Genomic DNA, 26,108 nt, shown 5'->3' with positions numbered 1-26,108 from the left:
TTCACAGACAGCTATATAGACAGCTATATAGACAGCTTCACTGAGATGTGGTTCAATGGATCCGCGGATTAGTAAAACCTTGCTGGTCACCCTAACCCAGGTCACATGACCAGCATTTACAAAGAATACGACATGGTTAACGCCGTTAATGTCACGAGGAACGGTGTCAAACATAAACGCGTGTTTGACACCATTTCTCACTTTTTTCTCCCCATGCATTACAATGAGCCCGCCCTCCGATTTCTACCTCCACCAGCCTCCACTGGTACGCTATATAACCTCATAAAGTTGCTCACATGATAACACTTTATGACAAGTTATGACATTCTTCCTGATTGATTCATGCTAATTTAATTTAATTTGTCAAATAATATCAATGCTTCTTACAGTATGTTCTAATTAGATTTTCTACGGAGGCTAGAAAATAAGGCTAGGTCTATTAGATCTGGCTAATAAAATGCTCAACCATATAGTCATACGAATCACTACACATATCATCATACACATGCAAACCAGTCATATGATATTTTGACCAAGCAAAACAAAAATACATTGCTTGAAAGCAATCCACTCGCTGCTCGTTGCCAGGAATGTTATATGATCACGGCAATGAAATATAGATATAGACTACAACACGTAGCTCCGGGCATCCGCGTGGGCATGCCTGCAGTGTGACCTCCGCCAACCTCAACCTGAAGGTTGCTTCATTCACATACGATCATAGTGGAACCGCTGTAGATATCACTGGTCAATGATCAGACTGGAAATTCAGAGAATATAATTTTTATTTTGTGTTTTTTGTAAGTTTTATTCAGAGACATTATTCAGAGACAGAATCAGAATTTCTTTATTTGGCCAAGTATATTTGCACATACAGGAAATTGACTGGGTGAGGTTGGTGCATGGGACATAAAAAACAATATTAAAAAACAATATATAAGCAAAAATATTAACAAAAAATTTACAAAATAGCAAAATATTAACTTTACAAATTCCTCATTGATATGATACAACAACAAGACGTGGTGCAGCCAATGTCCTTTATATTGTCTTTATAAACTCCTCCAACAATCACCTCAGAGGGAACTGTAGTCTGTGGCTGTACTGTGGCTACTAGTCATTCTGACAGTTACATATGACAGAAAATATAAAGATGAAAGGATCTCAAAAGTAGGTTTGACTCACCAACCTGCTGATCTTCTCCCCTCTTCAACTCTCAAGAGATAAACAAGACCGCTTCCAGTCGTAGACTAAAACATCTGTGGGCCTGAATATGTATAAAATCACAAACACAAGTATAGCCACACAGTTGTCCTGCCATATCTGCCTCTGATTGGACTGCCGCCAGAGTCCGAGTGGGATGCAGGCCCAAAGTCACACAGGGATGGTATGCCATGACATGCCCGTCCGATTCTGCTAGACTGGACCCGTCCTGAAAGGGGGGGGGGGGGGGGGCGCACTGGAGCGTGTATATCGGAACGTGTGCTCTTGCCGCCATGAAGAGAGCAGCACATGTTCCAGGAAATGAAGATATTTGTTCGATGTGTCGACATGATTCAGTTATGTAAAAAAAAAAAAAAAGACTGAATGAAGCCCTGAAGGCAGCTGTATGTTCACTTCACTTTGGGTAAGAGCTAGCATGATTGAGCACATCCGTTCTCTTGATACAGCCCCTGTACCAATGAAATGGAAGTGTCGATGTGTGTTATTTATGTCTGGAATGAATCTTTCAAGACGACCAAAGAAACCTGGTTTGGACCCGAACTGCATATTTCATCAGTGAAAGGCCTCAGAGCCTTTTCTCCTCCATGTTGCAGTTTATTCTTTAATTAAAGAAAGAGGAAGAGAGTAGCTGATAAGTTGAAGTGCCATAAATCATGCTGTATAAATAGCAGCTCTCCCATCCACACGGCACGCTGACTGCCTATGCGAGTGGCTGGATTATTTGGGTCAGTGGAGTTCCTGACATTTTTGAACGAGGGGAACGCCCTCCCTCTTAAGCAGATGGCGTCCCAGTTCTGCTGCTGCAAGGACGGCTACACACATGTGAACCGGCAGCGTCGAGGGCCCCCCGTCCAGAGCCTCTACCCCTCACCTTGGACCCTGAGACAACCCCTAGCCTCTACTCCCACCCCCACCCTGGACCCTGAGACAACCCCTAGCCTCTACCCCTCACCCCCCACCCGGGACCCTGAGACAACCCCTAGCCTCTACCCCCACCCCCCACCCTGGACCCTGAGACAACCCCTAGCCTCTACCGCCCACCCCCCACCCTGGACTCTGAGACAGCCCCTAGCCTCTACCCCTCACCCCCCACCCTGGACCCTGAGACAGCCCCTAGCCTCTACCCCCACCCCCCACCCTGGACCCTGAGACAACCCCTAGCCACTAGCCTCTACCCCCACCCCCACCCTGGACCCTGAGACAGCCCCTAGCCTCTACCCCTCACCCCCCACCCGGGACCCTGAGACAACCCCTAGCTTCTACCCCTCACCCCCCACCCGGGACCCTGAGACAACCCCTAGCCTCTACCCCCACCCCCCACCCCCCACCCTGGAACCTGAGACAACCCCTAGCCTCTACCCCCACCCCCCACCCTGGACCCTGAGACAGACCCTAGCCTCTACCCCCACCCCCCACCCTGGACTCTGAGACAACCCCTAGCCTCTACCCCCACCCCCCACCCGGGACCCTGAGACAACCCCTAGCCTCTACCCCCACCCTGGAACCTGAGACAACCCCTAGCCTCTACCCCCACCCCCCACCCTGGACCCTGAGACAGCCCCTAGCCCCTAGCCTCTACCCCCACCCCCCACCCAGGACCCTGAGACAGCCCCTAGCCTCTACCCCCCACCCCCCACCCTGGACCCTGAGACAACCCCTAGCCTCTACCCCCACCCCCCACCCTGGACCCTGAGACAACCCCTAGCCCCTAGCCCCTAGCCTCTACCCCCACCCCCCACCCCCCACCCTGGACCCTGAGACAGCCCCTAGCCCCTAGCCTCTACCCCCACCCCCCACCCAGGACCCTGAGACAGCCCCTAGCCTCTACACCCCAACACCAATCTATGATCAAGAGACAACCCCTATCCCCACCCAGGACCCTAAGACAACTCCTAGCCTCTACCCCCTCTACCCCCCATCTAGGGCCCCATCCGGAGACAACCCCTACCCCCCCCCCCCCCACGACCCTGAGACAACCCCTAGCCTCTATATCACATTTAATATAACTTACACAATCAATTAAGATAACATTAGAAGCATTACACAAGGAGCAATGTTTGTCTGTGACAGAACATGTTCAAAGGACAGGACATGAGAATCCCCCATGCTTTAAAACCATAACCATACATTCAGAACACAACGCCACATCCCTCCCACCACATCCAACTCCACTGCAGCCCGTAAACCATTCAAAACACACAAAAAAAAAATCCTCAAAGTGCTCGTGGAAAATTTCAGGAAAAGCCTTTATTGTGTTGCCGTAATGCCATGCGGGGGTACGTGGATCGATCTAGGGGATATGCGAAACAAATCAGTGATTTACCTTCCCAAACAGTCCTGTTGAATAGCCGACTGCAGTCTCAGTACCAAAAATAAATGCATGCACCCTATCCAACAGAATAATATTATCACAGTGTCTAATATGTAAGGGATAATGTTCATAGAATATCAATTAGGCTACAAAATAACCGACAGGGGGTCCTTGACTGTTATAAGTTTGGGAACCACTGGCGTAATGTATTGTGAGATTTAAAAAGCACCAACACGTTATACTGTAACCCTGTTGTTTAACCGGTGAATAGCGGGAGGAGGGGGGATCAGTGGTGAGCAGGCGTGAAACAGCAGAGTGTTCCCTGCCACTACAGAACAGCGTGGTCGTCTCTCCCCCCCCCCAAAAGCCATGCTCCGTGTTAATGAGACATCCACATGTCCGACACACACCCGACAGACACTAATCAGCTGCTCTGCATGGAGGCCCTCTCCTCTACTCTCCCCTCTAGTCCTCTCCTCTCCTCTCCTCTCCTCTCCTCTCCTCTCCTCTCCTCTCCTCTCCCCTCTAGTCCTCTCCATCCAGCTCTTTCCTCTCTTCTCCTCTCCCCTCCCCTCCAGTCCTCTCCTTCCATCTCTCACCTCTCTTCTCCTCTCCCCCCCTCCCTTCTCTGCTACTCTCAAGTCTTTTCCCATCCCCTCCTCTCCCCTCTAGTCCTCTCCTCTCCTCTCCTCTCCTCTCCTCTCCCCTCTAGTCCTCTCCTCTCCTCTCCTCTCCTCTCCCCTCTAGTCCTCTCCTCTCCTCTCCTCTCCTCTCCTCTCCTCTCCTCTCCTCTCTAGTCCTCTCCTCTCCTCTCCTCTCTAGTCCTCTCCTCTCCTCTCCTCTCCCCTCTAGTCCTCTCCTCTCCCCTCTAATCCTCTCCTCTCCTCTCCTCTCCTCTCCCCTCTAGTCCTCTCCTCTCCTCTCCTCTCCCCTCTAGTCCTCTCCTCTCCCCTCTAATCCTCTCCTCTCCTCTCTAGTCCTCTCCTCTCCTCTCCTCTCCCCTCTAGTCCTCTCCTCTCCCCTCTAATCCTCTCCTCTCCTCTCCTCTCCTCTCCCCTCTAGTCCTCTCCTCTCCTCTCCTCTCCTCTCCCCTCTAGTCCTCTCCTCTCCTCTCCTCTCCTCTCCTCTCCTCTCCTCTCCCCTCTAGTCCTCTCCTCTCCTCTCCTCTCTAGTCCTCTCCTCTCCTCTCCTCTCCCCTCTAGTCCTCTCCTCTCCCCTCTAATCCTCTCCTCTCCTCTCTAGTCCTCTCCTCTCCTCTCCTCTCTAGTCCTCTCCTCTCCTCTCTAGTCCTCTCCTCTCCTCTCCTCTCCCCTCTAGTCCTCTCCTCTCCTCTCTAGTCCTCTCCTCTCCTCTCCCCTCTAGTCCTCTCCTCTCCCCTCTAATCCTCTCCTCTCCCCTCTAGTCCTGTCCTGTCCTGTCCTGTCCTGTCCTCTCCTCTCCTCTCCTCTCCTCACCCTTCTAGTCCTTCTAGAATATCAATCAATTAATCAACCAACCAACCAACCAACCAACCAACCAATCAACCAACCAACCAACCAATCAATCAATCAATCAATCAATCAATCAATCAATCAATCAATCAATCAATCAGTCAGTCAGTCAGTCAGTCAGTCAGTCAGTCAGTCCACCCGTCCATCCATCCATCCATCCATCCATCCATCAAACTATATTTGTATAGCACATTTCATACACAAAAGACAATACAATGTGCTTTACAGGAAAGCTAATTAAAACAAAAGGAGATAATATAACACAACAAAACAAAAACATTTTTATATGAAAATTAATAGAAACAGGGAGATAATTAAAACACAAAGCTATATAAAAACATAGGAAGATAACATACAGATTACAGTCAAACTGTCAAAACAAACACCAACCACAATGTCTCTGATGACAGGTGATCCAGCTGAGAATTATTAATATTTGAATATAATTTGAATATATTCATATTAATATAATTCATATTTGAATATATTCATGTTTTTTGTATTTGTGTTACTAACGTAGACACACATATAATGCGATTAGTCACACACACACACACACACACACACACACACACACACACACACACACACACACACACACACACACATATACATACATACACATACATACACACACACACACATACATACATACACATACATACATACAATACACGATTGTGAGATACTTCACTCACTTCAAGCGGAAGCAGTAACTTTTGCGACTGTATGCTTTGGGTTTTTAATATAAGGAATTCCTGGCATGTTCAGTCACAACTGGACAGTTCAAAAACATCAAAGGTTTTATTCCATGTCCCTATGAACCGAGCGCCTAAGTGACTGGACTGTTGTTGTGTTGTGTTAGGCTCGTTAATATCTGATAAGACACGTCGCTCGGTTTTCCCTGGCGTGCAAAAAAAACACGATTGGCAGCGCACCGAAAGCCTCTCTCTGCGCATGTCAGTTCTTAGTAAATTAGCTTACGTTCTCCTATTAGTGGTTCAAAGTCTCGCATTTATATTTCTGTTTGAATGTTGTCACTGTGTGGTATTTAGCGAATAAGCGGTTCACGTCGAGGTGGAGACTTTCTCGGTGGAGTTCGGTCCTTCTGGAGAGCGGCGTGGAGGGAAACGGACAAATCCAGCTGTCTTTCGGTCTTGTTTATTTCCATCAGTGGCTGTCAGCGAGCTTGCCCTTCGCCCCTCTATCTGCGGACCGTGCTGCGCCATTGACATTCTCCGCGGCAGTTGCAGTTTGCTTTGGTGCGAACTTTACAACAGTGGGTCGACTCGTAAGTCCATTGAAGTACAGGCTTTTGGAGGAAGCTACCTGGCTTCGCTGCGGTGTTTTCTTTTTTTTGGAGCGCCGAACCAGGACGTGTACAAAGTTTGAAGTTCTGTGGCAACGCATTCCCTCTTTGACTCACTTCGTTTTCTCTCCGCTAGCGCACACGGCTAACTGTTAGCAAGGAGCTGTCACTGGGAGCCCGGGAGCTGTCACTCGCTGGGGGAGAAAAACAACCGCAGAACTTATGCTTTGGTGTCAGCAAGCATGGTTCGGTTACGTTATTCGTTGAACTAATGTTGAAGTTATCGCTAAGTAAACAGCAGCTATTGGCAAATATGGAGTGAACGTTTTGACAGGGACGTACAGTAATAACTACTAGCATAGCTGGCTAACACAGTTAGCTTGGTGAGGTTGCGTGGACGAGTTTGGCATAACTTGCAACAGTGAGACAACGTTGGCGTAATCTAACAAACTTTATAAATGATTATTTGATGTGCGACGTACTAGCAAGCTGTAATTTTCGCACTGTGTAGACAGGCAAGCCGACGTGCGCAGCACAGTTGTTTTGGACAGATTTCAGAGTTCAGTCCAGAGAGGGGCGTTTACCGTGAAGTGTCAGGCTAGCCGCCCTCACTCACTCTTTGCTATGCACCAGCGATATTCTAATCTGTTCTGTCGTTAACTAGCTATAGGCTATTATGTTAGGGTCAAGGAATCCAAACAGCTACCAAAACTGACCATCGTAGCCAGCGTGTCGATTTATCTGGGGATTTATTATCGCGTATGCCCGTTTGCTAATGTAATTTACAGACATTCTCGCTATCCAGCTGAGATCAGTGCATAGCTCCCTAACTAAACAACATACATTTTGCGCGCACATTTAGTTTTTTTGCTTGGCATATACAAACCACTCAAATTCAGAGAGGCACACAACCAAAAGTCATTGCTTAATCGGAACATATAAGCACGCACAAGCAAGCTACAGTACTACTGCCTGATCATGGATTTGTATCTGTAAATGTTTCCTCGTCATGCGAGGAAAGCAAGCCATGCCTGCCACCGTGAAGAAACAGCGGTTGTGAAGCCGGATTGAAAGCCATAGATCTCCGATTTTCATCCAATTCCGACTGACTGGAGATGTCCGTCGCAATCTGATTGAGAAACTCCCATTTTTGATAACAGGTATATATGTCCCTGTAGTTTAGAGCAATTGAATCGCATCTTGATTGGTGGATGTTGTTATCATGGAATTCGATTTAGCTTGCCAACAGCAGGACTACAGTGACACTATAACAGCATTTACAGTGATCATACCGCAGCCTGCTGTGTGATACCTTGTATCAGTGTTTAGTGTAGCCGATGTCGCGCTACAGGCAAAAGTTAACGTTAGTGTCAGACTTCGACTACGTTTACTGCAATGATAAGTGACTTGCATGTTATTTTTACGCCCTCCTTTTCAGTAAACTGGGGCGTTTAGGAATTGCTCTGGGAATCACCATGTTCCACCCCAAAGTCCACTTGAAATGTAATTGCCAGTAGCAGCCAACAGGTTGCACCACTGCGGCGCCACAGAACCCACTACAGCCGCCTATAGTATGAGACCGTATGGCCAGCGACATTTGGCATACAGCACTGCACTGTGTACAGTCAGACAGGCTGCGAGATTACTCTTATCGATTGCTCAATTTTGAGTTGTACATTTATGTTTAGTTTGGAGTAGTTTTCATGCAGGATTTCCAAGAAAAACCTATGTGCAAATAGGATACGGACTCCGTATGGACTTACGGGCTGCTATCCGTATATTATGTCATATAATGCATGGGTTTTGAACTACTCGACGATGCATTTTTCAAGGTTATGATTTCAAAGTCCAAGAACATGATTGGTAATGTATAGCCAAGATATTTTGTTCACATTTGTAAGTTTCACTTAATTTAAAATAACAAGGCAAGAACAACATTCTTCTGTCATATCATATTCTAACCAGTCAGACGAATAGTTTAAATGTGAGATAACCATAGTAGGCTATAAATAAACATATAGTGATGTAATTTTGGAAATAAAAGTCTAGATGTATTTTGCAAAGTGTTTTCATTTGATTAGACTGAGCTCCTGGCAGCGTAAGTACCGTATGTTAGTAAAGGTCGTGCCTGAAATACAGGCTAAGCCCGGGCATGCCACTGTGTAGTTTTACTCTTGGCATCCTTCCAATCTCCACAGTTGAGAAGTCCTTAGGATGACATAACATTGTGTGTTTGTCAGAGTACATTATTGAGGTGTAACACATGATATCTAAATTCTACATCAACTACATCAAATACGCTGTCTCTGCTCTGGGCTGTTAAAGGATTTTTTTTCCTGTATTCATTATTAGGTAATTCAGTTATACACTTGTGCTGTTTCAGTGATCCAGTGATTTTGTAGTTTGTGTCGTATGTACTGCCTTATAAAGAGCCTTGTAAAACCAGTCAGAACATCATGTGAAGTGAAACAGAATGTTTGCTGGCAATATCTGGCTGGTTTTTACGAGGCTACTGTGTACAGTGGAGTGTGTGACATTCTTACTCACAAGCTCTCCTCTTCGAAAAAAACAAAACACAGAACACAGTAGTAACACGACAGTAACACAGTACGGTAACATCTCAAAACACAGAATTACACAGGGTGAGGAGATGTGGTGTCGCAACTGTGGTAGTGCACCTCCTTATAAAACATGAGGCCTAATTACCTCCCTCTCTCTATCTCTCTGTGTGTGTGTGTGTGTGTGTGTGTGTGTGTGTCGGAGCAGGATCAAGAAATGGATCAAGGTGGACTGAAGCGGAGCAGTAACCGGGATGAGAGCTTGACTTTCGGCGAGCGAGGCGGAGAGAGAAGCGACGTGGGCGGTTCCATTCCCACCACTTTATCTTCATCATCCTCATCATCAACCACAGGGATGCATCTACCGGGCTCCAGGACCCTCCAGACCCAGCCCAGAGAGGCCCCAAACGGGCTGAGCGCCTCCAAGACCCGGGAGGTGGGGGACAGCCTCTCCATGGGACATCTTCTCCTGGAGGAGACTGAGATAAAGGAGATGGAGAAAACCCTGCGATTACAACACCAGCAGAAACAACAACAACAACAACAACAACAACAACAGCAAGACCTGGGTCTTTACAACCTGGGGGAGAACTTTGCTCTTCTGGAGGAGAGTATCGCAGATCTAAACCGCTCCTCCTCCTCCTCCACCACCACGGGAACCAGCTCCATCCTGGGACGTTCCCTCCACGACCCCTTCACTTTAAAGACGGAGGATTTCTCCCCGATGGATAAGGACAGACTGGACCTCCTGGGGTCGTTCGGCCAGGTGCAGAAGGACCTGGACCTCAGCGACCGTCTACTGGGCGACAGCACGCTGGACATCCTGCAAGACTTGGACCTGCCCGGCTCCCTGTCGGACCTGAATGAGTTCTACGTGGCGGACGAGGCGGCTTTCCTCTCCTCCCTGTCCGTGGACGACGCCCTTCTGGAGAACGCCGGCATGCTGAAAGAAACCAAGCCCATGGTGAGCAACAGCAACGGCGGGGGGAACTGTACAAATGTGAACGGCGCCTCGGACCAGCAGCGGCAACAACAACAACAACAACAGCAGCACCAGCTGCAACATCAACTTCTGGAGCCAGGAGGAGGCGGTGGCGGTGGCATGACGATGCCCATGCCCGTCATCAAAACAGAGAAGGACCCTGACAACTCGTTCATCCAGCTGTGCACCCCGGGCGTCATTAAGCAGGAGAACGAGAGCAGGAGCTACTGTCAGGTGTCAGGCCTGGACAGCATGGCCACCGGGCCCGGGGCCGTGACCGGCCACACGGCGCCATCCTCCTCCTCCATGGGCTCCATGAGCGGGCCGAGCTATCACTACAGAGCAGCCAACCCGTCCGCCGCGGCTGGCTTACAGCAGCCCGACCAGAAGCCCGTCTTCAGCCTGTACCCTCCCCTGCCCTCGCTGGGCAACGGCTGGGGCCGGGGGAAGGCGTACGGGGAGGGCTCGGGGATGCAGAGGGGGAGCGAGGTGGTCCCGGCCTCTGCGGCGTTCCCGGCCTATAACAGGTAAGGCGTGGGGTTTTCTGTGGAGCGTCGGGTGTGTGGTACGGTTGGAATAAGGTCAGGCTAGGTTATGCTTGATGAAATACGGATTGATTATTATTTTATTTTTTTTAGAAGCAGGTAGACTTTTGTTTTGGGGGGGGTAAGATACTCATTTTATTATGCCCCCGTAGTCCCTTTTTTAGAGATGACTCCAAACCGCGCAAATAGTTTTTCACCAGTTTTGTGCACTTTGTTTACCATGCCTGTTGATCTGTTGTGAGTTAGGGTAGTCATTTAGAAACTGGCGTTGCGATTGTGCTCAGGATCCAGGCTTCGCAACTTGGTGTTTCACTCATTTAGTTGGAAGGATCCTGAGCCCAGTGACAAACCCGTTTGCTGTGATTTATCTATTAGTCCTACGCACCTACGAGCTTCCTTTGTTGTATCAAAGGAAGCCGTGTGTGTGTGTGTGTGTGTGTGTGTGTGTGTGTGTGTGTGTGTGTGTGTGTGTGTGTGTGTGTGTGTGTGTGTGTGTGTGTGTGTGTGTGTGTGTGTGTGTGTGTGTGTGTGTGTGTGTGTGTGTGTGTGTGACGACCTGCTAGATTTCTATTACATTTTTCCTGAATCATATCTGGCGCACACCCAGCTCTCTGCTCCCCTCCGTTGTCCTGTTGCTATGCACTCATTTGTCAATCTGAGTGAGAAGGGGCCCGGCCGGGCGGGAGGGCTGAGAGAGGGAGGGAGGGAGGCCTGGGAGAGGGAGGGAGGGCTGGGGGAGGGGGGGGGGGAGGGAGGGAGGGAGGGAGGCCTGGGAGAGGGAGGGAGGGCTGGGGGAGGGGGGGGGGGAGGGAGGGAGGCCTGGGAGAGGGAGGGAGGGCTCTGGGCTGGGGGGGGGAGGGAGGGAGGGAGGGAGGGAGGCCACGTGTACAGAACAGATCTGCTTTGGTGTGTTACCTCCTCCAGCGTCTCTCAGCACTAACACATGGGCCCCTCGGAGTCTGACAACCTCCCCTGTTCACTCCACAGAGGCGCCGCACACGCACGCACGCACGCACCTACGCACACACACCCACGCACACACACGCACGCACCCACGCACACACACTCAGGCACACAAATACACACTCACACTCACACTCACACTCACACTCACACTCACACTCACACTCTCACACTCATGTACACACTCATCCCAGAGTTGGATGCTTTAGTTTAGGAGGTTGTTTCTGAGGTGATACTGGAGTGAGATATTGGGTTGTAAGAACAGCAAGGTGTGGGATCCTGAAAGTGTGTGTGTTCGTGCGTGTAAAAGAGCAGAGTCTAGAATTAAAAGAGGTAATGTGTCATTCAGTCCTTGAGCAAACAAGTGTATTTTCTGCGGTGCCTTGCTGGTGTTTGCTCAACCTGTTGCACATGCTAGCCTGCAGAGATTAAAATGGACACTACTTTCTGATGCTTCACTTGCTACCCCCCCCCCGCCCCCATCTCTCACCCAAGGTCAAACTGTGAGGCTTCATTGTACTCCCACTCCCACAGAGTAATTCTATGGATCCACTCCTTTTCAATTGAGGGTTTCTAAAGCCCTGGTTAGCAGGAGGCCTTTACCTCAGATACCACTCAGAGCAGAGGCCAGGGCTTTACACACTATTTTTATTTTTCCTTTCACATTGTCTGCGTTCTTTTTTTTTTTTTTTTCTTTTATCGCGTAAAGGAAACTTTTTTTTTTTTTTTTTTTTGTTAAGCGGTAATAGGCTACACTTTAGCATTTTCGTTGCCGTGGGTTACAGCGTAGTAAAGTTACTTTTCACAAATGGAATGCAGACGAAGTCTTCACAGAGGGGTTTGGGCCGTATTTCCAGAATGAACGGGGCTCTGTGGGGCCCAAAATATCACTACGCCAACTCAGTATCAAAGGTAGCAAAATATGTAACCAAAAACCGTCTTGGCTAACCCAGCCACAGTCAGGGCCAAACCAGGGACATCTCTTAAAAAGGTGGAACATCCCATAATGAACTAATGGGCTGAAATGCAAACTGAAATGACTGTCCAGAAAGATCCTGATGGATTTGTCTCTGTTGGGTTCTGCAATGAATAATGAAGGCCTACATGTATGGACTGAAAATGTAGGCCACAGCTATGATGAATGGTTCCTTTGCCTATGCCCCTGCATTTTTAAACTTGGATTTTCTCCTAAGATAACAAAGTCACTGAAGTGCAAGGAGGAAGGAATTCCAGCATGGAACCTTGATAGTTTCACAATGTGTTACGCAACTACTAACACAAATTAGATTTCGGCCTAACTGGGTCAATTCTTTTTTTTTCTTTTTTTTTCTTTCTGTTAATTAACTTAATTAATTACTTTAATCTCAGACCATCTTTATTGGTTTACACAAAAAGGTCCACTAATTGTTTATGTGGGAGGCTTAGCTGCTAATTGTTCATTGTGCACTGCTGTTAAACGCCTTCTCCTTCTTCTTCTTTTTCTTCTCCTTTTTCTTCTTCTTCTTCTTCTTTGTTATTGGACTTGCAGTAGCTGCTTGTTGTTGTTGTTGTGGTGGTGGTGGAGTGTAGGTCAGGGGTCAAGGCAGCAGAGGGTAAGAATGTAGGCTAGGCTGCTTATCTCAGCGGACAAGACTTAGCCGTTTCTTTTTTAGTTGGTCAGGCCGGGGGGGTTTACTGAGGTATACGGTGTCTCGCTGTGCAGTGCCTAATGCCAGAAAAGCACCATTAACAACCGGAGCACTGTGAACATGGGTTTAACTAGTGGTCCTCTGTGGCTCAGGTGGTAGAGCACGGCGCTGACAACACTTAGATTGTGGGTTCGATTCCTGCTGGGACCGTACATACTGAAATGTATTCACTCACTGCAATGCAAGTCGCTTTGGATAAAAGTGTCTGCTACATGGCATATGCTAAGTTGTATGTTTGAGGGAATGTTCTATATAATTATGTCATTTAACGGACACCTTTATCCTGTAAAGGATGCTTACAGTGTTTGTATGTATGGTTCCCTACCTAGAACGTTCTGGCCTCCACAGGACTCGATAGAATATGTTAATAATGGTGGTCCTGGATGTTGATTTATGGGTCTCGGTATCTGGGACACACACTGCTGTAAGGTTGGCCTATCTCATCATAATCCCGGACCGCGTTCGATGGCTGGAAACTGCATCATAGATACGGCGCAGTGGAAAAACGGATATCAGATATGACTAAGCTTGATACTCATGGCGTTAGCCGTCTGCATCGGGTCGAAACCCCCCGAAGAAGGGAGCTTGCTGCCGGAAAAAAAACCCGTTTTGGTCTAGTCAATAATTTGGCAATCGGAGCAAACCATGGTGTACGCTTTCTTGTTATTTGACGAGCAGACATGACGAGCCTTAACACAACAGAATGAGTCATGTCGTTTCAAGCCTCGCTTGAAAACCGAGCCGTTTGCAAAATGTAGACAACAGTGACTGTGCATGCATGTGAGTAGGCTTGTTTGTGCTTTTCGGGGTTTTGGATCCTGTGAGCAGCTGCGTCGGTTTTCTAGACAGGGGTTGGTGTGTGTGGCCTTCTGTGTAGAAGCGTCGGGAGTCACTCGCCTGTGTGTGAACCAGTCCTGCGCTGCGTCAAGCTGTTCCTAGACTCGGGCCATTGTCTTCACGTCATTATTGCAGCTTCTGCAATGGCGGTATACCAACGAAGCTATAAACGTATTGTTTGTGGAGGCCAGAGGAGGCTGGTGGAGGTAGAAATCGGAGGACGGGCTCATTGTAAGGCGTGGTACGGAATGAGGAATGGTGTCAAACACGTTTGTTTGATTCCAGCCCTCATTCCATGTTCGATGCCATTCCTCATTCCATTCCATGCATTACAATGAGCCCGTCCTCCGATTTCTACCTCCGCCAGCCTCCCCTGATGTAGGCCAAATCCTGACACCGTATCGGTCCACTATGGAGCCTAACCTGGACACAGTTAGGCCGTCATTCTCTCACTTCCCCTCACTGTGAATTCTTAGTGGTGTTTAAACTTGCTGGCCTATCTGACAATCAAGGTAATGGAATTTCCTGCCCTGGCCTGTCCCAGTAGCAGCTCTGACACTGGTCTCAACACTACACCGACACACAGGAGTAGCATGGCTGGTAGTAATGCTGTCTGTCTGTGTGTCTGTCTGTGTCTCTCTGTCTGTCTGGGTGTGTCTGGGTGTGTGTGTTTGTAGGCCCGTCTGTCTGTCCGTCTCTCTCCGTCCGTCTGTTTGTCCGCGCGTCCGGCTTTCCTTCCTTCCCTCGTCCCAGATGGCACCGTCTGCAGTTCCTTATCCCCAGCTCCGCCGCGCAGATCTTCTGTTGCTCTAGAAGGAATGTGCCGGCCAGGACACGTCTGTGGCACCGTTTTGATGGGGGGTCCCTCCCCGACGTGAGGAAGGGGGTCAAAGGGTCAGGGTCAGGCCAGGGGTGTTTGTCCCCTGGCAAGAGTTACGACCAGCGTTAATCTGGCTGCCGAAGAGAAGAGCTTAGTTACGACTTTATCCTGGCCGAAACTCTTCCTCAATATCCTGGCTAAAAACTATTCCTGCGTATCCTCACTAACTACTCTTCCTGTGAAGGGAGAGACGGAAGGAGCAGATGCCATCTCTCGTTGGAGATGATAAAACAACCTTTGATAAAAATGTAGGCTTGTGATGACTTTTCTCTTGTTTGTTTGTTTGTGTTTCTACAGTGAATCAGGACAGCTGTCCTCACAGATGGTAGGACATTCAGTTGTGCTAAAAATGGGTAGGATACGGTACGCCCCCCCCCCCCCCCACACACACACACACAACCATGTATACTGTGTTCAATAGACTGAACACACACACACACACGTTCCTCTCGCTGTGGTGGAGGGAAACATTAGTAGCAACAGCTGGCTACGCTAGGCTAGCTTTCTCCTATGGGATTCACAATGACAAACGACAATGAAAGCCGCCGCGTTCAAGCCAGGATTCACTGAAACGAAAACATGATGGCAAATATGTTATGCAGTCAATTGATTGGATATGCTTTTCATTTCGTAGAGCCTTCAGGATGGCCTGTCTGCTCTCCCCGTCTTTTTCGATGTCCTTCATGCAGAAGTTGTTCTCTGCTAGGTTAACCCTGAACGGGGATGGAAGCTCTGATACATTTGTTGTACTGTGCAACCTTTTCTTTTCATCACTGACCTCCTCCCTTTGAGAACGGAGAGCTTTGATAGGTAGGCCTTCAGGTTGATTGACACTGACATATGCAGGAGAAAGGGGCCTGTTGGAGACCTGACATTTTCCGAAACGCACATTGCACCAGCACAGACTCTGAGTTCCTTTTATGAAAACTCTTTGTGGAAAGCAGGCTACTGAACCCAGGCCCATATATATATATATATATGCCATTCTATAGAAACACTATATATGTGTGTGTCTCTGTGTGTCTGTGTCTGTCTGTGCGTACGTGCATGGTTTTATCAGCCTGTCACATGACTACAGTAACTTGTACAGTACCTGGTTGCCAATGATTTGCTAAGTCAAGGTTATCTGGGCATACACTAAGGCCTACGTGGTTATATTTTCATATCTCATACACTAAGGCCTACATGTGGTTATATTTTCATATCTCATACACTAAGGCCTACATGTGGTTATATTTTCATATCTCATGTTACGACGTGGTCACGGTCAATCTGGCTAAAGGTGATCCTGATAGAAGGTAACGGCTGTTGGTGTTAAGCTTATGTTTATAATAATAGAATATATGCCATTTTATCCAAAGCGACTTACATTGCAGTGAGTGCATACATTTCAGTATATATGGTCCCAGCGGGAATCAAACCCACAACCTAAGCGTTGTTAGCGCCATGCTCTACCAACTGAGCAGCAGAGGACCCATGTTTCAATGACAACACACCAACACCAAACCAACAATGAGCGTCCGTTCACTTGGCCAGTTATAAAGAAATGATGACGCTTGTTTGTTTTCATTCTGATGAGCTCTGCTTTAGGGATGCAGGATGCAGCGTGCTTCTGGAGGTCAAGGCTAAGCCTGATCAGAACAGTCTCACCGATCAGAACAGTCTCACCGATCAGAACAGTCTCACCGATCAGAACAGAGGTCCGCCATCATACACTAGGCTGAGCCTGTCAGCGATACGCGGCCCTGGTTCTGGAGAGGCTCGGTGGGCCTCCGGGTGTGGGTCTCAGCCGAGTGTTATCGTACCTGATTGGTTCAATCAACTGATTGATCATGAAAATATTGATTAGCTGAATCAGGTGCGTCACTGCTGAGCCGGGACAGAAGCCAGCGGTACTGCAGCTCTATAGGACTGACACACACACACACACACACACACACACACACACACACAGAGCACACACACAGCACACAGCGCACACACACACACGCGCACGCACACACACAGAGCACATACACACACACACACACACACACACACACACAGGGAACACAAACACATACCAGGCCTGCATTGTACATTGATGTAGCACACTACAGAAAGTTTCACTCCTCCTACTTAATGGAGGAATTAAAAACTAGGCGTAGTTTCTTACCTTCCGACCATTCTCAAACACGAGCTACTTGACAACTACTGTTCCTCGTTCCAAAGATACTTTAGCTTACCCTTGCGATTGTCCCTCATTGCTTTGAACAGTTCATCTGTTAATCAGTTTTCTCTGCAGCCTGTTGGCTTGAGACTCCCATGATGCATCTCTGTTTCTGTATGCACACCAGGCCCGATGGCTTCACAGTAGGACAAACACAACGACACTGACTCCTACTGTGACCACACGGATTCCATCGTAGCCCAGTCGAGCATAACGTGTAAACAAATGGGAAAACAACACGCTTGACTCTAAGTGAAGTTCTGCTTTGGGGAGTGTCTTTGGGTTGATCTCAAATAGAACCATACATAGAAATAGAATGATTACTCACTCACAAATAGAACCATACATGATGGTTTAAAGCATGATCAGCATTGTCACTCTGGTCACGTTTCAGCGTAGCGTGTAGCTTAGCATAGCCTTAGCTGTGTTTGGAATGGCACTGTCATGTGTGCATGGCCAGGTCAGGTCAGGGAGGGACAGGTGGCCGAACATGAATGTTCAGTTGTTGTTGTTGCTGTTGCTGTTGCCTGGAGGAGGTGTGTGTGTGTCTCTCTCTCTCTCTCTCTGTCTGTGTGTGTTGTGTGTGTGTCTGTGTCTGTGTCTGTGTCTGTGTGTGTGTGTGTGTGTGTGTGTGTGTGTGTGTGTCTGCCTCCCTGACTGGCTGCTGGGCATGGCATGAAGGCTCGCCAGCCAGCAGTTCCTCATGCAAAGTGTTCCATTCTCATGCTACAGGGCTGAATCACAAGGCTCGCAACGGCTGACTGGAGCCTTTATGTCTCCCCCCCCCCCCCCTCTCTCTCCCGCTCCCTCCTTCCCTCTCTTTATGGTCTGTAGCGCCGATGTTGCTCCTGTAATCATTAATGTCATGCCACCCACCCCCCAGAACGACCGGCCACCTAGGGCTGTATTGTTTCTGTATTCCATTGGCCTGTTACCAATGTGTAGCCTATGTTTTCATCTCATTCCAGGCGTTCATTTCGTGCCGAGTATTAAATGTCGGCAAGGGGTCTGGATTCGTCGTCCACGCCAGATATGATAGGCAGGCTGTTGACACGCCCCCTCAACAGATGTATTTACAGTGCTGCTTGAAAGTTTGTGAACCCTACAGGGATGGTCATTGTTTTTGTATAAATTATTAAAATTAACTTATAAAATCTTTATCTAAACCCCAATTCGTAATAGACATTCCAAATAAAGTACACAAACAAAAAAATATGATATATTTTCATTGTTTATTTAATGAAAGTGGTTTATTTAACAAAAACTCAGATTTCGTGTGAGCAAAAATATGTGAACCTCTTCAGTCAATAGCTTGTGGCACCTCCATTAGCAGCGATAACTTGTAAACGTCTCGTATAGCCACTAATCAGTCTCTGACATCTGTTTTGAGGGATGTTTGCCCACTCCTCCTTACAGAACTCAGCCAATTAAGTGAGGTTTGAGGGGTGTCTGGCATGAGCTGCCCGGTTCAGGGCCTGCCACAGCATCTCGATTGGATTAAGGTCAGAACTTTGACTTGGCCAATCCAAAACACAAATCTTATTTCTCCTGAGCCATTCTTTGGTAGATTTACTTGAATGCTTTTGGTTGTTGTCTTGTTGGAAAACCCATTTACAGCTCAGCTTTAGCTCCTTGACTGATTACTTGACATTCTGTTCAAGAATCTCCTGGTATACCTCAGAATTCATGGTTCCCTTAATGATAAGGTCGTCCAGGTCCAGAGGAGGAAAAGCAGCCCCAGATCTTGACATTCCCACCACCATGCTTGACTGTTAGTATATGGTTCTTTTGGTGGGAGGCAGTGTTGGGTTTTCGCCAAACAGTGGTTTTGATTGTGACCAAAAAGGTCAATTTTGTCCAGGACTTCCAGAAACCTTCAGGCTTGTCCAGGTGGTCTCTGGCAAAGTTAAGGTGGGCAGTTTGGTTATTTTTTGACAGTAGAGGCTTCTTCCTAGCAACCGTTCCATGAATGCCATTTCGATTCAGTGTTGTTCTTATTGTTGAAGCATGTACAGTTACCTGAGATGCAGCAAGCGAGGTCTGCAAATCTCTAAATGTAATGTTTGGGTTGGATTTTACCTGATTTATTATTTTTCTTGTGGCTCTTGGGGATATTTTGGAAGGGCGTCCACTTCTAGGCCGAGTTGCTGTCATGTTAAATGCTCTCCATTTGTAAATGATTTGCCTCACAGTGGACTGATGGAGCTCAAATCTTGTTGAGATGATTTTATAGCCTTCCTCAGACTGATGTGCTCTCACTACCCTCTTCCTGATGTCCTCTGAGATCTCCTTTCCTCTTGGCATGGTGTGTTTTGCATTCACCTGTATGGGTAACACAAAACTGACAAGGTTTATTATCTCTATTTATCCCGTTCAAACACTTTCCTAAAGATCTGTCCTTTGATCTTGGTTCATTTGGTACCCTATTATTTATCCACCTAATTCTACTTACCTACTTCACCTGCACTCATTTCTTTATAATTTAGTTTTTCTAGTTTTACACGCATGATTTCCTCTAAACCAACATATGGAATTGGTAAATATAAACCTGTTATGTCAGATAAAAAAATACTGGTTCTGATGAAATAATGATTTCATGGTAAAAACTAAAATTGCACAAGGGGTTCACATACTTTCAATCAGCACTGTACACTCACCAAGCACTTCATTAGGAACACTATACTAATACTGGGTAGAGCCTCCCTTTGCTCTCAAAACAGCCTCAGTTCTTCGTGGCATTGATTCCACAAGATGTTTGAAACATTCTGATGATGTGAATGTTCAGAGATTCTGGTCTGTGATGACATGATTGCATCACGCAATTCCTGCAGATTTTTCAGGTGCACTTTCAAGCTGTGAATCTCCCGTTCTACCACATCCCAAAGGTGTTCTATTGGATTCAGATCCGGTGACTGGGAAGGCCACTGAAGAACACTGAACTCACTGTCATGTTCATAAAACCAGTTTGGACGACTTTTGCGATGTGACATGGTGCATTATCAAGCTGGAAGTAGCCATTAGAAGATGGGTAAATTGTGGCCGTGAAGGGATGCACATGGTCAGCAACAATACTCAAATAGGCTGTGGCATTCAAGCGATGATTGATTGGTATTAACGGGCCCAAAGTCTGCCAAGAAAACATTCCCCACACCATTACACCAGCTCCACCATGAGAAGGTGTACAGGTGTTCCTAATAAAGTGTTTGGTGAGTGTATATCAGCTCAGCTGTTACTGACCCTGTTTGAATAAGAATGATTGGCAGAGCTCAGCGCTCTAAACCCCCATCTCACCTCCCTCTCTCACACACACACACACACTTTCTCTCACAACACTCTCTCTCACATACTCTCTCTCTCTCTCCCCCCCCCTCCCTCCGTAGGAAATGTAAGTCCCCCCCCCTCCCTCACAGTAATGTACAGTACATGCCCATCCCAGCTCTGCTGTATGTACACGCCTGTCTCTTAGTGCTGGAGGTTACTATTGACCTAACTCACTCTCACTGTGCCTCTCTCACACTCTGTCTGTCCTAACACTCTCCCCCATATCTCTCTCTCTCTCTCCCCCATATCTCTCTCTCTCTCTCTCTCCCCCATATCTCCTCTCTCTCTCTCCCCCATATCTCCTCTCTCTCTCTCCCCCATATCTCTCTCTCTCCCCCATATCTCCTCTCTCTCTCTCCCTCCTCCATATCTCTCTCTCTCTCCCCCATCTCTCTCTCTCTCTCTCCCTCCTCCATATCTCTCTCTCTCTCCCCCATCTCTCTCTCTCTCCCCCATATCTCTCTCTCTCTCTCTCTCTCTCTCTCCCCCCCCCTCCCTCCGTAGGAAATGTAAGTCCCCCCCCCTCCCTCACAGTAATGTACAGTACATGCCCATCCCAGCTCTGCTGTATGTACACGCCTGTCTCTTAGTGCTGGAGGTTACTATTGACCTAACTCACTCTCACTGTGCCTCTCTCACACTCTGTCTGTCCTAACACTCTCCCCCATATCTCTCTCTCTCTCTCCCCCATATCTCTCTCTCTCTCTCTCTCCCCCATATCTCCTCTCTCTCTCTCCCCCATATCTCCTCTCTCTCTCTCCCCCATATCTCTCTCTCTCCCCCATATCTCCTCTCTCTCTCTCCCTCCTCCATATCTCTCTCTCTCTCCCCCATCTCTCTCTCTCTCTCTCCCTCCTCCATATCTCTCTCTCTCTCCCCCATCTCTCTCTCTCTCCCCCATATCTCTCTCTCTCTCTCTCTCTCTCTCTCTCATAGCCCCTTTTGTATGCACACTGCACAGACTTCAAAGACCATATTGTGCACTTAAGTCCACTTTGTGAAGGGAGTTTTTACACAACTTCCAATTAGCCAGCAATTAGCCAACATGTGTTTGACTGTAGTGTAATTGGTGAGGTGATTAATGGACTGCTATGATTATGATGTAGTAGAAAAGGCTGTTTTTGAACCGGTAGTTTTTCCTTGAGTCATTGTAGCCTACTACCACCCAGTCACTATGAAAGTATTCAAGGTTTCGTCCTGACTCCCTCATGGACCCATAAAATGTTGTCACTAGATTAGATTAGTACACAGGTTATAGGGGCAAGTTAAAGAGATTGAAGAGGATCATTTGTATAATTTCAGCCTATATGGTCTGTCTGTCTGTCTGTCTGCCTGCCTGCCTGCCTGCCTGCCTGTCTGCCTGCCTGCCTGCCTGCCTGCCTCCGTCCGTCCGTCCGTCCGTGTGTGTGTCTGTCTGTGTCTATTGGTGCGTGTTTGTGGGGATTCCACTTGGGACTCTCTCGCTGCAACCTCATTGGACCCCATGCCACCGGCACGCGAGCCAAGCTAGAAAGTAGGTCAGTGAAGTTTCCGGAGACGGTATGGAGCGAAAATGTACAACCAAAAATGACGTATCGACCATCCATGCCCAAAACGAGAGGTGTAAAAAAACAAACCAAAAAAACCCCTCACAGACGCAAAGATCCCGAAGCATCTCCTTCATGTGAAAGTGTGACTAAAAATACAGTTTTAAATATATAGATAGCAGTTTGTCAGATCAAGGTGGTAGCGAGCCTCACCAGCCACACACTCTACTCTCGTTCGGATGCTAATTATTAACGTTCTAACCCAGCAAGCTGCCTTCTTCAGGGTTGGAGCCAGGTCCCATCGTGCTGCTCAGACAGGTCAATAACGCTGATTCTCACAATGGCTCGTCTCCTCTCTATTCTGAGGATGGGCAGCGTTAGTCCCATCGTTATCCAGGGAAAGGGCAAGGCTACTGCATGCATAACTGCCTTAACACAATGACCTCGGCCAGATGGAGCCTGGCAGAGTGAATGGGGCGGGGCGTGGGGGGGGGGGTCTCTCTATTCTGCTGTGACCTATTTACGGGGTTTGGGTTCTTTCCTTATTGGGAGATGTTGGATTTTACACTTATTTGTGAGGAGCTGGAACGAGATGGTTGGGGGGGTTTTAGGGCGAGGTAATTAATAACTTTCCGGAAATGGTTTTCACACACTCAATGATAGTGTTTCGTAAGAGCCTTTATCCTATAGCCCACCCTCCCTTTTTGAAGAAGAAGTCTGAGGAATATACATTACATATACATTCCCCCCTGATAATGACCACAAGTAACCTAAACTAATTGCAAATGAACTGCCAGTTGTTCCCACAGATGAAAATTAGAATCGTCGATTACAATTAGAAGTCTTTGAATTGGAATGGTATGTGTGGAATGGTGTGTTTTGATTTGGAATGGTCTCCCCCTGCACCATGACTTCCTTTAACTAGTCCCAGATGGATGAATATACATTAGCTCTGCTGCCACAATCACGATGTACCTAAACATGACGTTTCAGTCATGTTTCATGAAACTTGCATAAAACCCATCCTCTTGGTAGTAGACACAGAAATACCCGCTAACTGGTGTTGCCTCTGAATTAATTTAATGTAATTAATTGTTAATTTATTTTTCATTTATTTATAGGGAAAAAATCATTTAGATTGCCAAGTGTATCTAACTGTAATCCCTGTCCTGGGGAGGGGAGGGGAGGGGAGGGGAGAGGAGAGGAAAAGGTTCTCTGTTCTGGGGAGGGGAGGGGAGGGGAGAAGGTTCTCTGTCCTGCAGAGGAGAGGAGAGGAGAAGGTTCTCTGTCCTGGGGAGGGGAAGGGAAGGGAGGGGAGAGGAGAGAGAAGAGGAGTAGGTTCTCTGTCCTGCAGAGGGGAGGGAGGGGGAAATGTAGAGTCGAAACTGAGGAACAAAGAAAGCGACAACAGGAATATTGAATATTGGGCTACACTGAAGTCATTAGCAGGGCTACCGTACCGTGGATGATTTAGAATGCTTTATTAACGGCTGCATTTCTGGAAAACATGCTCAGCAGGTTCTATGGTTTCAGGCTGTAGATCACATGACCTTTACTTGCATACCTCTTTACCTGATTTTATTGCACCGATTTAAATATGAGGGTTTTTTTATTATTATTTTTTACTCTTCCTGTAAAACAGATTGTTGTTTGTGCCATATAAACAAATATGAAAAAAGGAATATAATAATAATAACAAATAAATAAATAAAGGTAGATTTGATTTATACTGAATACCTCTCTGCTGGTGGGGTGCCAGAAGCTTTGAGATGTGTGTCAAACCTCACAGACAAACAGAGTTCTAGGCTACATGTCATATGCACTACCCTTGGGCAAAGCCCTGCTTTTAGAATATCTCTCAAAGGGCTTTAGGGAGTGCAAAGCATTGGCTTAAAAGCTAACCCAGGGAGAGCCAATTACAATGCTGTGAATTGTTTAGGGCTTTCGGGAGGGAAGTTTTGATTAGCCAATAGGATGCAGCCGCCCGCCTCGGGGAGTCCACTCCCCCTCCCTCTCACACCTGGCTAATGTCATCATCCCACTTGGACTCTTGACTGGTTTCAGTGTTGAGCTGCGTTGCCTCTCTGAGAAGCGCGACCCCAGCGGGCCAACAGTTCAAGGAGAGGGGGCTTGTGAGATTTCTCCTCAGCTGCACCACTCAGGGGAGGCTAATCTGTCTGGAGCCGTGCCCAGACTCTGCCCTCTAAATCACCCACGGTGCTGGAATGATGTGGCACTCCGCACAGCCGGTCTGGAGGCTAGGCTAGGCTAGGCTATGCTAGGCTACGCCCACTCGCTAACAGTCACTGACTGGTTACCTTGATTCCAGGGAAGGCTGCCGGAGGTAGAAATGGTCCTCTGCGGCCTCAGTTGGTAGAGCATGGCGCTAACAGCACTTAGGTTGTGGGTTTGATTCCCGCTGGGACCATATATACTGAAATGTGTGCACTCACTGCAGTGTAAGTCACTTTGGATAAAAGCGTCAGCTAAATGGCATATATTATTATATGATATTATTAGAAATCGTACGACGGGCTCATTGCATGGAATGCGTGCTTGATTCCACTCTCAACTGTTGCTGGTGGTCTGGTCGCCCCCCCAAACTCACACCTCACCAGGGTCAGGCACATACGTCCAATACTGTACTTTCAGATACTTGAGCTGCACTTGATTCAGTTCAGGTCTAGTTCAATATGTAACCAATGGACTAGTCCCAAAGGTGCCAACTCCAAGGGAAATCAAGCCGCACCTCCAGCGCTTCTGAGTGTTTGTTTTGACAGACTGTTTGTGTTTGGTCAGCCTCACTGTGTTCACCCGTCGACAGCCAAGTACTGTTTTTTATTTTTTTGCTTGATTCGCTTCATCCCTCTCTCCACCGTGGTGGAAGGCTGGACCTGCCTGCTCTGTCCCTCGTTTCCCTGTGTTTAATTCCCACGGAGAACCATTTCATTTCAGTTAATTGAACTGGAAATAGAAACACATTTAACGCACTATAAAATACAAACATCGATTCCTGTTTGTGGAAATGCCAGTTCCAGCTCATTTCAGACGTTGGTATTGAGCTTTTTAATCTGCATAATGACATTCGGCCTTATTTGCTCCACGGTCGGACTGTTTGCTGAGATTCGGATACGCACAATTTGAGTCGGTGTGTCTGTCTCTCTCCGTTCCGCGTCCTCTGCTTGAGCCTGGACAGAAGAGTCAGCTAACTACGTGACGTAACCGCTGCCTTGTTTAATACACAGCTGTAGCTGTAGTTCTAGCTGTAGCTGTAGTTGTAGTTCTAGCTGTAGCTGTAGCTCTACCTGTAGTTGTAGCTCTAGTTGTAGTTGTAGCTCTACCTGTAGTTGTAGTTCTAGCTGTAGCTGTAGTTGTAGTTCTAGCTGTAGCTGTAGCTCTACCTGTAGTTGTAGCTCTACCTGTAGTTGTAGCTCTACCTGTAGTTGTAGTTGTAGCTCTACCTGTAGTTGTAGTTCTAGCTGTAGTTGTAGCTGTAGCTCTACCTGTAGTTGTAGTTCTAGTTGTAGCTGTAGTTCTAGCTGTAGTTGTAGCTGTAGCTCTACCTGTAGTTGTAGTTCTAGTTGTAGCTGTAGCTCTACCTGTAGCTGTAGTTCTAGCTGTAGTTGCTGTAGCTGTAGTATTGGGCTGACATGTCTGTGTTTACGCTGTGTTGCACCACACAAAGCCATGATTTAGCAGCTTTGGGTTTGAATCTTGGGTGGGCCTCCAGAGGACTAACGGGTATATTTTTGATTGTCTTGAATAAACATGTGGTTAGTTTATGCCTTCATTAGCCATGAATGGATGTTTTCAGAGTAAGTATCTGGCTGCTGTTGAGCTCTATGCCTCAAACACAGCCGGCCTACTGTGTGTTAGTGATTACAAATGAGGTTTGGGGATGGAAGCCGGAAGGGCTGGAAGCCATGTTCTGTACATATGCACAGAGTTGAGTCAAATGGATACTTTGTTCTTAAAAAGACACAAATAGGCAGAGGCATTGTGGGTGTGGCCTCAGCTGTTATCTTAGGCTGCCATACATTAATGTTTCTCTTTAGAGGTTCTCAACTTGGTTTGAATCAGGGGAGGCTGGTGGAGGTAGAAATCGGAGGATGGGCTCATCGCAATGCACGGAGTGGAATGAGGAACGGTGTCAAACAAACAGAAGTGGTCCTCCCTCAGTCTGAATGTTTAGTTGGCCTGGCCTCGGTAATGGAGGGTTAAAATGCAGAGGAGAACAGATCTGTTTTTCAGTCTGTGTTGTGTTA

At 47.5% G+C, this 26,108-nt stretch overlaps 1 protein-coding gene across 3 annotated transcripts in view; it reads left to right on the top strand.

Annotated features, from left to right (window-relative positions):
* The first annotated feature begins 5,866 nt into the window (after positions 1-5,866).
* The window catches only part of LOC310800989 (glucocorticoid receptor-like), a 62,583-nt gene continuing 42,341 nt past the window's right edge, over positions 5,867-26,108 (top strand). Inside the window, exons 1-2 of one of the 3 annotated variants that reach the window (XM_083664896.1) lie at positions 5,867-6,316; positions 9,101-10,401. In XM_083664896.1, coding sequence (XP_083521022.1) covers positions 9,110-10,401 — 1,292 coding nt within the window. In that variant the 5' untranslated portion in view covers positions 5,867-6,316; positions 9,101-9,109. Of the gene's footprint in view, positions 6,317-6,348; positions 7,495-7,948; positions 8,198-9,100; positions 10,402-26,108 lie in introns of those variants that run through there. The other 2 variants (XM_083664894.1, XM_083664895.1) reach the window with 2 other exon arrangements.

Source organism: Argentina silus (genome assembly GCF_951799395.1).
Source record: "Argentina silus genome assembly, chromosome: 2".
Taxonomy (NCBI): Eukaryota; Metazoa; Chordata; class Actinopteri; order Argentiniformes; family Argentinidae; genus Argentina; species Argentina silus.
Note: the sequence above shows the minus strand (reverse complement) of the source record. Positions and strands in the feature narration are given on the sequence as shown.